General features: G+C 66.4%; 1 protein-coding gene across 1 annotated transcript; it reads left to right on the forward strand.

The window, feature by feature from the left end:
- Positions 1–1,194: 1,194 nt before the first annotated feature.
- On the forward strand, positions 1,195–14,152 carry GPR179 (G protein-coupled receptor 179). The gene is given in 13 exon segments (XM_086864457.1): positions 1,195–2,050; positions 2,774–2,882; positions 3,658–3,760; positions 4,265–4,461; positions 4,536–4,604; positions 4,939–5,048; positions 5,757–5,995; positions 6,837–6,975; positions 7,142–7,247; positions 7,702–7,848; positions 8,126–8,265; positions 8,569–10,604; positions 10,607–14,152. Coding segments are annotated over 13 exon segments (7,167 nt in total). The 5' UTR covers positions 1,195–1,208; the 3' UTR covers positions 13,537–14,152.
- The last annotated feature ends 559 nt before the right edge of the window (positions 14,153–14,711 follow it).

Genomic DNA, 14,711 nt, shown 5'->3' on the forward strand with positions numbered 1-14,711 from the left:
GGCCGCGCCCCCCGGTGCCGGTCCCGCCTCTCCCGGTGGGTTTGGTCCCGCCCCGGTGCGGAGGCCGCGCCCCCGAGCCCCCCCCGACCGCACGTGGAGGGGCCGCGGGGACGCGCACCGAGCACCGGGAGCCGCTCCGAGCCCCCACCGGCGGCACCGGCACCCACGGGTGGCTCCGGTACCCAGGGAGGGACCTGCTCCGAGCACCGGGAGCCGCTCCGAGCCCTCAGTACCCACGGGCGGGGCCGGTTCCGAACCCCGGCACCCACCGGCGGTCCCGGCAGCCACGGGACGGGGGGGGTCACGGATGGTGGGGCCGGAGGGCAGCGAGGGCTCCCGGGCACGCAGCTCCAGCCGTGACCCACCGGACTCATCCCCCGCTCCGGGACCGGGGGATGCGGTGGGGGAAACTGAGGCACGGGCAGGCGGCGCTGCGTGCCGCCAGCCCTGCGCGGTTCTTGCCCGGTTCTGGCGGGCAGCGCGTCCCAAGCGGAGCGGAGCGGACGGGGACCGGCTCTCCCCACGCTCCCCCGCGGGCTGGGGCTGAGGAAGGTCATCGTTGCTTGAGGCTGCAGCAAGGGAAGTGAGCACCCTCCCGTGCCTCAGTTTCCCCTCTGCACCCCGGGTCTGCTGCGCGGGACATCACACGTCGGGGGTGGGCTTCAGATCCTCCTCTTGCCCCCCACCCACCACCCCCAGCCCCACAGGGACACCCCCCGTGGATGCCACCCCCCGTTCCCACCCCACGGCCGGGCAGTGCGGGGTTGGATCCCGGGACCATAACGGGGACCCCGCGGACCCCCCGGTCCCCCCGGCTGCCGCGGGCCCGCGGGGAGGGGGATACGGGCAGGAAAATTCCCGTTGCCGTTGCCATGGCTTCCCATCGGGATGCGCTTGCATCACGGCCGGCCCGAGGGGCCGGAGCGCGGGGTCCCCTCGGGGTGCGGGGTCCTCACGGGGCTCAGAGCGGGGGGCTCCGGGCAGCGCTGCGGCCCGAGCGGGAGCGCGGGGGCGGGCGGGGGGGCTCCGGGCAGCGCCAGCCGCTGAACACGGTTTGGAGCCGGTGACGTCTGCTCCGGCATCGCCGAGGGAGAAGAAGGAGCGGCAGAGCGCGGGGCCGGCTCCGGGCAGCTCGGGGGTCCCCGCCCGCCATGCGCCCCCCGGGCCGGCCGGGGGGGCCGCCGGGGGCCGGGGGGCTCCGCTGAGCCATGGGGCCGTGCCGGTGGCCGCTGCTCTGCTGCTTCCACGCGGTGCTGGCGCAGATCGCCGCGCTCACGGCGGGGCAGCGCCCGCAGGAGAGACCCCCGCGGCCGGCGGGATGGGCCCCGGCCCCCTCATCCTCCTGGCCGCCCACCCTGGAGCCGGCAGCGGCGGGGGGCAGCGAGGGCTCGGCGGCAGCGCTGGCGTTCCTGCGCACGGGCGATGCCGAGCGCTTGGCCCGGGCCAACTGCAGCGGGGCGGTGGCGACCGGAGCCCCCGGGGCCGGGCCCCCCCCGGCGCTGCGGGCAGCCCTGCGAGCCGCCCCCGAGGCGCTGGCCCACGCCGCCAACTTCCTCAACATGCTCTTCCAGACCAACGACATCCGCGAGGCCAGCGTGGCCGAGGACGTGGAGTGGTACCAGGCGCTGGTCCGCAGCCTGGCCGAGGGGCACCCGTGGGTGCGCAGGGCGGTGCTGGCCCTCGACGCCCACCCGCTGGCCCCCAAGCCCCGGCTGATGCTGCAGGCCACCAAGGGGGACGGTCAGATCCTGCTGCAGGACGTCTCCAACGCCGCTCCCAGCCTGGGCAACCTCAGCTGGGACAACGAGTGGTTCAACGCCCTCAAATCGCAGCGGGCGCCGGCGCTGCGCAAGCGGGTGCTCAGCAATGACCTGCGCAGCCTGGAGACCCCCAAGTGGCAGCGGGGGGACAGCTACGTGGGGGACCCGGGCCACGTGCGCTGGTCCCCGCCGTTCCTGGAGTGCCGCGAGGGCCGGTTCCTGCCCGCCTGGGCCGTCACGCTCTCCTCCGCCTTCTACGGGCTCAAGCCGGACCTCAGCCCCGAGTTCAAGTAAGCGGAGCCCGGAGGGGTTTGGGGGGGCTGTGTGGGGGTGATGGGGGTGCAGCTGGAGGTGTCACCCAGCCCGGGGTGTCCCCAGCGCCCTGCCCGTGTCCCCCTGCGTGTGCCAGCTCCAGGCACGGGGGTGATCCCTGTCCCCTCTCGGTGTCCCCTGTGCTGCCCACGTTGCGCTGCCACCCCCCTGACCCTGCCGCGCTGGGGGTGGGTGAGCCGGGCGGGGACCCCTCCTGGGAGCTGGGGGTGTCCCCGGGACTGGGGGGGTCCCCACTGCGCGAGGAGCCACAGAGGGAGGCGCTGGGGAGGGCAGGAGTCCCGGAGCGGGGACACGGCCCCGTTTCCAAGGGGAAATCCGTGTCCCCTTTGGAGACCCCAGGGGACAGCGCTGGTCCCGCGGGGCACGCGGGGGGCGCCCCGGCGGCCCCCATTTCCCGATGGGTTGCATTAAAACCCCTCTCGAGGGAATTCACACCCAGGAGCTGCTGCCTCTGCCCCTGCCCCGGCTCCAGCCAGCCCAGACACGGCTCCGAGGGACAGCTGTCCCCTGTCCGGGGCTCTGGGGACATCGCTGACCGCTGTCATTGTCCCCACCCGTGCCCCAGCTCCACCGCGGCTGGCCCAGAGGCAGCGCTGGGGCTCGGGTGGGGGGCACTGGGAGGATTGGGGGACAGGGATGCCCCACGCCACCCCCTGCGCTGACCCCGTCCCTGGTCACAGGGGGGTCGTGCGGGTGGACGTGGAGCTGCGGGATGTGGCCATCGACCAGTGCTCCAGCGGGCCGGGCTGGTTCTCGGACACGCATCGCTGTGACCTCAACAGCAGCCAGGTACCGGCCCCGGGCACCCCGCACCCCGCCAGGACCGGGGTACCCCGCAGCCAGCCACCCCCCGGGCCCCGCGTCCCTCCCTCCGGCCTCGGCTTTATCCTCTCTCCCGATCCATCTGCTTCGCTCAGCTGCTCCCGCACCGCGGCGAGAGGTTTATTGTGCAAATCTTCCCTCCCCACCGCCGTGTGACCCGGCTGCTCCCTGCCCGGCCACCGCGGGGACGGCGGGGACAGCGGGGACAGCATCACCCCACCCCGGGGGGCGACACAGCGGAGCCCGAGGGGGGCTTGGCACCCCCAGGCAGGGCGAACCCCGCAGCCCCCCAACCTCGGGGGTCCCATCCAGAGCTGTTCCCAGGAGGGAAAGGCGTCGCCAGCTCCTGTTTCCTGCGCAGCGATGCCTTGCGGAGGGTCGGGCCGTGCTCCGGGCATCCCTCCAGGGAACAACAATGCCCGGGAGCGCTCGGGGCCCGCTCGGGGCTGGATGCGGGGGATTAGGGAGCGGGGCCCGGGCCGGGGCTGCCGTCACGGCCGGGCAGGATTAGGGCGCTCGGCTGCATTAGGTGTCCATTTAGGTTTTAGGGAGGGATTTGGGGCCAAGCTTTGGCTTTTAATTCTGAAATGTTTAACCACTGATTCCTCACGGCCGTGGGGGAGGATGGTGTGGGGTCAGGTGTCCCTGAGCTGGGGGCTGCTGGAGCCCCCGGGGCGGGGGGATTTGGGGACGGGGGGGGGTGGCAGGGCGTGGGGGACGTGTCTCAGGCTGTCTCCTTCAGTGTGTCCCCCAGGAGAGCCGCGGCTTCGTCCTCGGGAGGTACCTGTGCAGGTGCAAGCCGGGTTTTTATGGGGCCGGCGGAGTGGCCAGCGGTGCCTGGGCAGGTAGGTCCCCACTGTCCCCATTGTCCCCATTGTCCCCACACGGACACAGCAGTGGGGGCCAGGGCTGGGGGGCTTTGGGGACACAGGGCACGTGTCCTGGTGTGGGGGGTGCCCTGAGATGTGCTGATCCCACCTGGAATGTGCTGTTCCCACCCAGATGTGCAGATCCCACCCAGATGTGCAGATCCCACCCAGATGTGCAGATCCCACCCGAGATGTTCTGATCCCACCTGAGATGTTCTGATCCCACCCAGATGTTCTGATCCCACCCAGATGTGCTGTTCCCACCTGAGATGTTCTGATCCCACTCGGGATGTTCTGATCCCACCCAGATGTGCAGATCCCACCCAGATGTGCAGATCCCACCCAGATGTTCTGATCCCACCCAGATGTGCTGTTCCCACCTGAGATGTTCTGATCCCACTCGGGATGTTCTGATCCCACCCAGATGTGCAGATCCCACCCAGATGTTCTGATCCCACCCACCCATCGCTCTGTCCCCAGGTGTGGCGGGGACAGAGGGGGGGTCCCGCCTGGGGTGCCAGCCGTGCCGCCCGGGCTGTGCCACCTGTGAGGACGACACTCCCTGCCTGATCCAGGAGGACCAGGTGCTGCGGGCAGCGGTGCTGTCGTGCCAGGCCTGCTGCATGCTGGCCATCTTCCTCAGCATGCTCGTGTCCTACCACTTCCGACGGAGCAAGGCAAGGTGTCCCCGTGTCCCCCCCAAACCCCGGCATCCCCCCGAGGCTGCACCCTCACAGTTCTATCCCTGCAGAGGATCCGGACGTCTGGAATCATCCTGCTGGAGACCATCCTCTTCGGGTCCCTCCTCCTCTACTTCCCCGTGAGTGTCCCAGCTGTCCCCAGGGCTGGGAAGGGTTTCCAGGATGGAGCTGCCCCAAGCAGGGCACGGCCACGGCTCCACCTAATTGTTAATTTTGCTGGCACGGTCCCTGGGGGCTGCCCGTATAAACCTTCTCAGAAAACCAAATCCCTTTTCTCCCGCTGGCTGCGGGAATTAATCCCTGCCCAAATCCCCTCTCCCCTCCCGCAGGAGCTGCAGCGGGTGCTGCAGGGTCACGGGGGAGGGTGGCACGGGGCTGGCCTGGAAAGCTGGTGCTTCCCGAGGCTGTGGCAGCCGGGATCCAGCCCGAGATCCCTCTCTCCCGCCGCTCCAGGTCTTCATCATGTACTTCAAGCCGAGCATCTTCCGCTGCATCATCCTGCGCTGGGTGAGGATGCTCGGCTTCGCCATCGTCTACGGCACCATCACCCTCAAGCTCTACAGGTAGCTGGGGGCTCGGGACCCCCACTGAGGGAAGGGTCTGGGTGCTAAGGACCCCCAAAGTGGGGAGGGCAGGGGGGTCAGGACACCCAGAGCCCACACGGGGCAGGGGGCTCACTGGGATGGGCTGGGGGCTTGGTGGGATGGGCTGGGGGCTTGGTGGGATGGGCTGGGGGCTCACTGGGATGGGCTGGGGGCTCACTGGGATGGGCTGGGGGCTCACTGGGATGGGCAGGGGGCTCACTGGGATGGGCTGGGGGCTCAGTGGGATGGGCTGGGGGCTCACTGGGATGGGCTAGGGGGTCACTGGGGTATCTGGGTGACTCACTGGGGTAGCCGGGGGTCTCAGTGGGACAGGTGGGGGTCTCAGTGTGAGGGTCTCAGTGGGACGGGCAGGGGTCTCAGTGTGAGGGTCTCAGTGGGACGGGCAGGGGTCTCAGTGAGAGGGTCTCAGTGGGACGGGCAGGGGGCTCAGTGTGAGGGTCTCAGTGGGACAGGCAGGGATCTCAGTGGGATGGGCAGGGGTCTCAGTGTGAGGGGCTCAGTGGGATGGGCAGGGGTCTCAGTGTGAGGGTCTCAGTGGGACAGGCAGGGGTCTCAGTGGGACGGGCAGGGGTCTCAGTGCAGGGGTCTCAGTGGGATGGGCAGGGGTCTCAGTGTGAGGGTCTCACTGAGATGGGCAGGGGTCTCACCCTCCACGCCCCTTGGCAGGGTGCTGAAGGTGTTCCTGTCCCGCACGGCCCAGCGCGCTCCCTACGTGTCGAGCGGGCGGGTGCTGCGGCTGCTGGCGCCCATCCTGCTCCTGGTGCTGTGGTTCCTGGCCGCCTGGACCATCGGCATGCTGGAGAACGCCCGCAAGAACATCCCGCTGGTCATCCGTGCCCAGACCACCCGCGGCCTCCACTTCTCCATCTGCGGCCACGACTGCTGGGATTACATGATGGTCATCGGTGAGAGCAGCCCCCAATGTGTCCTGGGGGTCCCCACGGCCCCGGAACCCCACCCCCAAATGTGGGGCTTTCACTCTCTTATCCATTTCATCTTCCTGAAAGCTGCAAGGACCTGGGGGTCCCACAGCCCCAGGATCCCATCCCATAAAGGAGGGGCTTTCATTCCCTTGTCCATTTAATCCACCAGGAAGCTGCAAGGACCAGCCCTGAGACCCCATTCCATCATTTTCACTCCCTTGTCCATTTAATCTTCCTGAAAGCTGCAAGGACCTGGGGGTCCCACAGCCCCAGGATCCCATCCCATAAAGGAGGGGCTTTCATTCCCTTGTCCATTTAATCCACCAGGAAGCTGCAAGGACCTGGGGGTCCTCATGGTCCCAGGATTCCATCCCATAAAGGAGGGGCTTTCATTCCCTTGTCCATTTAATCTTCCTGAAAGCTGCAAGGACCTGGGGGTCCCCTCAGCCCCAGGATCCCATCCCATCATTTTCACTCCCTTGTCCATTTAATCCACCTGGAAGTTTCAAGGACCTGGGGGTCCCCACAGCCCCAGGACCCCATCCCATAAATGAGGGGTTTTCATTCCCATTTAGTCCCTCCAATCCTCCTGGAGGTCTCAAGGAGGGTTGGGGGTGTCCCAGCTGCCTCTCCCCCCTGAGCATCCCCTGGCTCAGGCGTTGAATCCCAAATTTTGGGAAGTGCTGGGGGACGCTCCCGACCCGGCTGTGACCCGGCACATTCCGACATCACGGGGGTGCTGGGCAGCAGCTGAGCCCCCCAAAAAGCTGCCGGGGGGGGGGCTGTGTGTGGTGCTGAGGCTCTGTCCTGCTCTGCCCCACAGCCGAGATGCTGCTGCTGCTGTGGGGCAGCTTCCTGTGCTACGCCACGCGCGCCGTGCCCTCGGCCTTCCACGAGCCCCGCTACCTGGGCATCGCCCTCCACAACGAGCTCATGGTCTCCGCCGCCTTCCACGCCGTCAGGTAAGGCCGGGAACCCAAGTTCCCACCCCACGGGATGCTCAGGAACCATCCCGAGCCGGGAAGGGTTTGGGATCTCCAAAGGAAAGTGCTCGGGATCCCCGCGGTGGGGAGGGTGCGGGTGGCCGGGTGGGGAGGGGGCTGGCACTGCCCCCCTGGTCCCTTCCAGGTTCCTGATTGTCCCCTCGCTGCACCCGGACTGGACTCTGCTGCTCTTCTTCGCTCACACCCACGGCACCATCACCATGACCCTGGCCCTGCTCTTCATTCCCAAGGTATTCCAGGGAAGGAGCGGAGCTGGGGAAGGGGCTGGAGCGCCAGAGGAGGCTCAGGGGGAGCTCAGCCAGAAGAAGCTCTGGAACATTCTGGCTCTGCACAAGTCCCTGACAGGAGGGGACAGCGAGGGGGGGTCGGGCTGTGCTCCCAGGGAACGGGGACAGGAGAGGGAACGGCCTCAGGCTGGGCCAGGGGAGGTTTGGGTTGGATGTTGGGGAAATTTCTCATGGAAAGCACTGGAACAAGTGGAGTCCCCACCCCTGGAAGCTCTCGAGGGCTGCGGATGCGGCGCCTGGGGACGTGGGGCAGCGCTGGGGGAAGAGCTGAGCTCGCTGACCTCGGAGAGCTTTTCCAGCCTCAACAACTCCACCATTCCATCACTAACACTCACCCCAGAGTCTCGGGGAGCTGGGACAGGACCCGCGGGTGACTGCCCTGCGTGTCCCCGCGCAGTTCCTGCACACGGGCTCGCCGCTGCGGGAGGAGATCACGGCCGAGGTGTACGAGGACGAGCTGGACATGCGGCACTCGGGCTCCTGCATGAACAGCAGCATCGCGTCCGCCTGGAGCGAGCACAGTCTCGACCCCGATGACATTCGGGTGGGTGGCACACTCAGGACCTTCTTTTGACGCTAGCTGTGCAGAGTAAGAGGTGCCTTTCGCAATCTTTTCCTGACGCAAAGCAGAGGGAGGGGACGAGGGGCTGCAGGGTGACCCCAGGCGGGTGGGCAAACCCCGCTGCGTCCTCAGGGCAGCGAGGAGGGCTTTGGGGACACGGGGACAACCCGGGGCTCGGCGGGGCTGTCCCGGCCGCATCCCCCGCTGTAGGCGCTCTCCTCTCTCCCTTTTCTCTGCCGCGTCCCCTCCCGCGGCGCAGGAGGAGCTGAAGAAGCTTTACCGGCAGCTGGAGGTGCACAAGACGTGGAGGATGGCGACCAACAACCCGCACCTGGCCAAGAAACGCAGCTCCCGCCGCAGCCTGGTCCGCTCCATCCTTCGCCGGAGCGGGACCGAGCTGGCCGAGAGCCGCAGCAGCTCCGGGGACCGCCCGGGGACCCTGTCCCGCCGCAGCAGCTCCGGGGACCGCCCGGGGACCCTGTCCCGCCGCAGCAGCTCCGGGGACCGCCCGGGGACCCTGTCCCGCCGCAGCAGCTCCGGGGACCGCCCGGGGACCCTGTCCCGCCGCAGCAGCTCCGGGGACCGCCCGGGGACCCTGTCCCGCCGCAGCAGCTCCGGGGACCGCCCGGGGACCCTGGCCCGCCGCAGCAGCTCCGGGGACCGCCCGGGGACCCTGGCCCGCCGCAGCAGCTCCGGGGACCGCCCGGGGACCCTGTCCCGCCGCAGCAGCTCCGGGGACCGCCCGGGGACCCTGGCCCGCCGCAGCTCCTCGGCCAAGCGGCTCGCGGATGCCGGCGGGACCGGCCTGAGGATGCGGGACGAAAGCTCCCGGCGCCGCTCCTCAGCCCTGCGCAAATCCCGCAGCTCCGAGGGGCCCCCGCGGCCGCCCCGCCGAGGGTCGCGCACCCCCAGCCCGCCCCAGGAGCCTCCGGCGGCGGCGGTGCCGGACCCGGAGCAGTCGGACAGCGACTCGCTGGACGCCGCCCCGCTGCTGTGCAAATCGGCCAGCGCCCAAAACCTGGCGGGGCACCGGCAGCCACCCCCGGGCCGCGCTCCGCCCTTGCAGAAGTCGCAGAGCGTTGTCGCCGGGGCTCGGGAAGTGGCGCTGCTGGCCGCCCGCAGGGACGCCCGGCAGCAGTGGCCCGGCAGCCGCCACCTCTCGGAGCCCGCCCCGAGGGTCCCCGGCGGCACCGCGACCCCGCAGAGCCCCGGCGAGAGGGGCCCGCAGGAGGACGCGGCCCCGCTGGGCGATGCCAGGGGACACAAACGTGTCACCTACGCGCCCCTCAAAAGCGTCAGCGTTGACGGCGCCCACCCGCCCAGGAGGGTGAGGGTGACGGTGAAGAAAACCCCCCCTCCGCCCCCCGTCCGCTACCAGAGCCTGCAGCGCTCGGGGACGCTCGGGGAAGGTCCGGAGCCACCCCCGGGGCCCCCGGCACAGGCGGGAGGGGCGCAGGGGACAGCTGGGGACGATCCGGAGCGCGCGGCCCCACCAGGGGCAGGGAAGGGCAGGCTGCTGACCCCGACCGCCACCTCGGCACACATCTGTCCCTGGGAGCTGGTCCAGGACGAGATCCTGAGCAGGAAACAAAAAGCGGCCGAGGCAGCAGAGTCCGGGACCCCCGGTGACACAGAGGCCACCACCCCCGGCCCCAAAGCGCCCCCCCAGAAGAGTTTCCGGAGCCTGGGACTCGCCATCAAAGCCCTCAACCGCTCCAGGGGGAAGAGCATCCTGAAAGGGAAAAGCGAGGGGAGCCTCAGGAAGAGGGGGAGCAGCAGGAGGGAGAAGTCCGGCCTGGCAGAGGCCTCGGCCGCGTCCCTCGGGGGGGTCAGCCCGGAGCCCGCTGCCAAAAGCCCCGAGAGGAGCGGGCAGAGCCTCGAGGTCCCCGCCCTCCAGCACAACAACAACGCCGCCACCCCCGGGGAAGCCGCGGACTGGGGGGACAGCGGGACAGGGGGACAATGGGACAGCCTGGCCCCGGGGACAGGCCACGGGGACAAAGCGGCGGAGGAGCCCAGCGCTGCCCGAGGGGACGCGGGTCCTGCTGGGGGTCTGGAGCCACCCAGCGCTGGCCAGCAAGGAGCTGGATGTCCCCCGGAGGTGACACAGCCCCAGGAAGGGGACGAGGCTCCCGCAGCGGATCTGGGGCAGGACGGTCCCGGGCTCACAGCGGAGAAAGGGACACTTGAACAGCTGCAGGGGACCAGCAGATCGGTCCAGCCCCGGGACCACCCTGAGGAGGAGCAGCCGCCTGCGGAGCGCACCCCGAGCGGAGCCCGGCTCTCCCCCGGCAGCGTGCGGGGCGCGGCGGGCACCAAGCCGCGGGCTGGGGTTTGTCCGCCCGGAGCGCTCGGAATCCCGGCAGGAAGGGGAGCCCTGCTGCGCCAGGAGGCGATCGCTCCCCGGGAGGACGGGGGGGTCCCAGAGAGCCCGGAGAAGGCGCTGGAAAAGGGGAGCAGCCAGCCCGAGCCTGGAAGGAGCTGGAGCGGGGCCGGGAGCGCGCAGGGAGAGCTCAGTCCTGGGGGAACGCGGGGAGATTCCAGCTCCAAAGCAGGAATCTGCCCTGGGAAGGGCAGTGAGGGGGATTCTCAGCCCTCTCCGGGCATGGAAAAACCACCCGAAGTGCCGAAAGCCGCCCCGGAGCGAGCGGAGGGCAGCAGGGCTGAGGTGTGCCCGTGGGAGAGCCGGGAGCAGGGAAGGAGTGTCCGAGCAGAAATCTGCCCCTGGGACACAGAGGGGCTCCGCCCGAGCAGGAGGGGCAGGGATCCCCCAAAAAAGGTGTGGAACAGCCTGGGATAGGGCTCGCAGGAAAACCCCCAGCTCCAGCCAAACCCTCATCCCAGCGGGCTGGAACCACGGAGAGCAAAAAGGCGAACGTCTGTCCCTGGGAGGTGGAGGATGAGCCGAGCCCAAAAACAGAGATCTGCCCGTGGGAACAGGCAGCAGCTCCGTCGGGGAAAGAGAGATTGAGGCAGGACACGAGTGGCACTTCCAAGGGGGAGGAAAAAGTGGGATCCAGAGCGCCAGAAAAAGGAAAGCAGCCCCCAGCCAAAGCCCTGCCTAAATCTCCTTCAGGGAAATCCCAGAGCTCCGAGAAGGCAGAGATCTGTCCCTGGGAGGTTGAATCCAGTGACAAAGCTGAGATCTGTCCCTGGGAAGCGGCTGAGCCTCAGCTGGAGAAGGGAACAGCTCCAGTAAAGGAGAAACTCCCAGGAAAACAAGTCTCTAAAGCTCGGGAGAAGGGGAGCAGAGAGAGGGAATCGATCTGTCCTTGGGAGACTCAGGACTCTAAATCCAGTGACAAAGCCGAGATCTGTCCCTGGGAAACGGCTGAGCCTCAGCTGGAGAAGGGAACAGCTCCAGGAAAAGAGAAAATCCCACTAAAAGAAGCCTCCAAAGCTCTGGAGAAGGGGAGCAGAGATCGAGTGTCCATCTGTCCATGGGAGAGCCCGGACACCGAGCAGCCTCCGGCCAAACCCCGCACTGGGAGCTCAGCAGTGCCCAAAGCACCTCCAGGGAAATCCCAGAGCTCTGAGAAGGCAGAGATCTGTCCCTGGGAGGTTGAATCCAGTGACAAAGCTGAGATCTGTCCCTGGGAGTCTCAGGACTCTAAATCCAGTGACAAAGCCAAGATCTGTCCCTGGGAAGTGGCTGAGCCTCAGCTGGAGAAGGGAACAGCTCCAGGAAAGGAGAAACTCCCAGGAAAACAAGCCACAAAAGCTCTGGAGAAGGGGAGCAGGGAGAGGGAATCGATCTGTCCTTGGGAGAGCCCGGACACGGAGCAGCCTCCGGCCAAATCCAGCACCAGAAGCTCAGCAGTGCCCAAGGCAGCTCCAGAGACATCTCAGAGCTCCGAGAAGGCAGAGATCTGTCCCTGGGAGGTTGAATCCAGTGACAAAGCTGAGATCTGTCCCTGGGAGACTCAGGACTCTAAATCCAGTGACAAAGCCGAGATCTGTCCCTGGGAAGTGTCAGAGCCTCCCTCCCAGCAGCCAAAGCAGGTCCCTGCTGGGGGCTCCAAGGGGGACAAGCGCATCACGCGCCAGGCAGCGCTGGCCAGCCCGGAGAGATCCCTGGACAGCAGAGACCGAGTGTCCGTCTGTCCCTGGGAGACTCAGGACTCTAAATCCAGTGACAAAGCTGAGATCTGTCCCTGGGAGACTCAGGACTCTAAATCCAGTGACAAAGCCGAGATCTGCCCCTGGGAGGTGGCTGAACCTCAGCTGGAGAAGGGAACAGCCCCGAGAAAGGAGAAAGTCCCAGGAAAACAAGCCACAAATGCTCTGGAGAAGGGGAGCAGAGAGAGGGAATCGATCTGTCCCTGGGAGAGCCCAGACACGGAGCAGCCTCCGGCCAAATCCAGCACCAGGAGCTCAGCAGTGCCCAAGGCAGCTCCAGGGAAATCCCAGAGCTCAGAGAAGGCAGAGATCTGTCCCTGGGAGGTTGAATCCAGTGACAAAGCTGAGATCTGTCCTTGGGAGGTGGCTGAGCCTCAGCTGGAGAAGGGAACAGCCCCGGGAAAGGAGAAAATCCCACTAAAAGAAGCCTCCAAAGCTCTGGAGAAGGGGAGCAGAGACCGAGTGTCCGTCTGTCCATGGGAGAGCCCGGACACGGAGCAGCCTCCGGCCAAACCCCACACCAGGAGCTCAGCGATGCCCAAAGCACCTCCAGGGAAATCCCAGGGCTCAGAGAAGGCAGAGATCTGTCCCTGGGAGGTTGAATCCAGTGACAAAGCTGAGATCTGTCCTTGGGAAGCGGCTGAACCTCAGATGGAAAAAGGAACAGCTCCGGGAAAGGAGAAAGCCCCAGGAAAACAAGTCTCTAAAGCTCTGGAGAAGGGGAGCAGAGAGAGGGAATCGATCTGTCCATGGGAGACTCAGGACTCTAAATCCAGTGACAAAGCCGAGATCTGTCCCTGGGAAGTGGCTGAGCCTCAGCTGGAGAAGGGAACAGCTCCAGGAAAGGAGAAAATCCCACCAAGAGGAGCCTCCAAAGCTCTGGAGAAGGGGAGCAGAGACCGAGTGTCCGTCTGTCCATGGGAGAGCCCGGACACGGAGGAGCTCTCCCTGGAAACTGCAGTGGGGAAGGAGCCATCCAAAAAATCCGACAGCACAGAGAGCAGGAAATCTGAAATCTGTCCTTGGGAAGCAGCAGAGCCTGTGGGGTCAGAGGAGGAAATCTCCCAGCCACGGGGAGCCCACAGAGATTCCCCAGCAGGGATGGGACAGGCAGGAGCCAGCGCCGTGTCTGCAACACTTGTGGAAAATTCCAGGGGCAGATCCCGCAGGGAAGCCGAGCACAGGCCCCTGTGCCGGCTCCTGCCCGGCGTGCAGCACCCAGGGGTGGGCAGCAGCTCCAGCCCCGGCACTGGCCTGGCCGAGGTTTGTCCTTGGGAAGCTGGAGAGGCTCCAGCGCCTGCCAGGCCCGGCTCGGACACGAGGAAAAGCTCCGAGGTGTGTCCGTGGGAGGAGGAGAGCACAGAGCCCGGCTCGGACACGAGGAAAAGCTCCGAGGTGTGTCCGTGGGAGGAGGAGAGCACAGAGCCTGGCTCAGACACGAGGAAAAGCTCCGAGGTGTGTCCGTGGGAGGAGGAGAGCGCGGAGCCGTCCCGGAGCTGCCCCGGGCAGGGCAGAGCTGGGGGGAGCTCCCGGGATGGGGGTGGGGTGTGAGCGGATCCCAGCAGCAGTGGGTCCATCCTCCCATGGATCCATCCATCCATCCATCATCCACCCATCCACGGATCCATCCATCATCCAGGGATCCATCCATCATCCATCCATCCATCCATCATCCATCCATCCATTCATGGTTCTATGGAGCCATCCCTCCATGGATCCATCCATCCATGGATTCCATTCATCCATCATCTGTCCATCATCCACCCATCCCTGGATCCATCCACCATCCATCCATCCATCCACCCATCCATGAATCCATCCATGATCCATCCATCCATGGATCCATCCATCATCCATCATCCATCCATCCATCCATGGATCCATCCATCATCCATCCATCCATCCATCCATGGATCCATCCATCATCCATCCATCCATCCATCCATCCATGGATCCATCCATCCATCCATCCATCATCCATCCATGGATCCATCATCCAACATCCATCCATCATCCATCCATCCATCATCCATCCATCCATCATCCACCCCCTGGTCCTGTCAGGCCGGAGCTGGAGGCTGCTCCCCCTGCCCAGCCCCGCTGTTGTGTTGGGGGGTCCCGGTTGTGTAATTTTGTGTAAATACAGGAAATAAACGCAATTACCTACGGAGTGTGCTCGGAGAGGCTCACTGTGAGCCGGGATCTCCCCAGGGAAGGGGCTGGAGAGGAAATCCAGCAGGGGAGGGATGGAGCGGCACAGGTTGGAGAGAGGCTGACTGGAAGGAAAGGCCAATGTCCCAAAAAAGCCACATTCCACCCCAAAATCTCCTTTTCTCTGGGGCTGGGGAGCCCCACAGAAGCCCAGGGTTGGAGGGAAGGGACCTTAAAGCCCATCCAGGGCCACCTCACCCCGTCCCAGGCTGCTCCAACCTGGCCTGGAACATTCCCAAGGATGGATCAGCCACAGCTCCTCTGGGAATTCCATCCCAGGCAGGGAATTCCTTCCCAAGATCCCCCCATTCCCCGTGTCCCTCCATCCCTTCTCTCCACCTTTCCCTGCAGGGACTGGATCCTCCATGAGATCACCCCAAAAATCCCCTTTTCCATCCCGAAAAGGTTTTTTTCCCCCCAGGAAAAGAGGGATTGTGACATCCCAAAGGACACGGCAGGGATTCCACGGCTGGCTCCTCTCCCAGCACGGCACAAAGAGCGGGTCCTGCCCTCCC

The sequence above is a fragment of the Cyanistes caeruleus genome, chromosome 27 (assembly GCF_971803275.1).
Source record: "Cyanistes caeruleus chromosome 27, bCyaCae1.hap1.1, whole genome shotgun sequence".
Lineage (NCBI taxonomy): Eukaryota > Metazoa > Chordata > Aves > Passeriformes > Paridae > Cyanistes > Cyanistes caeruleus.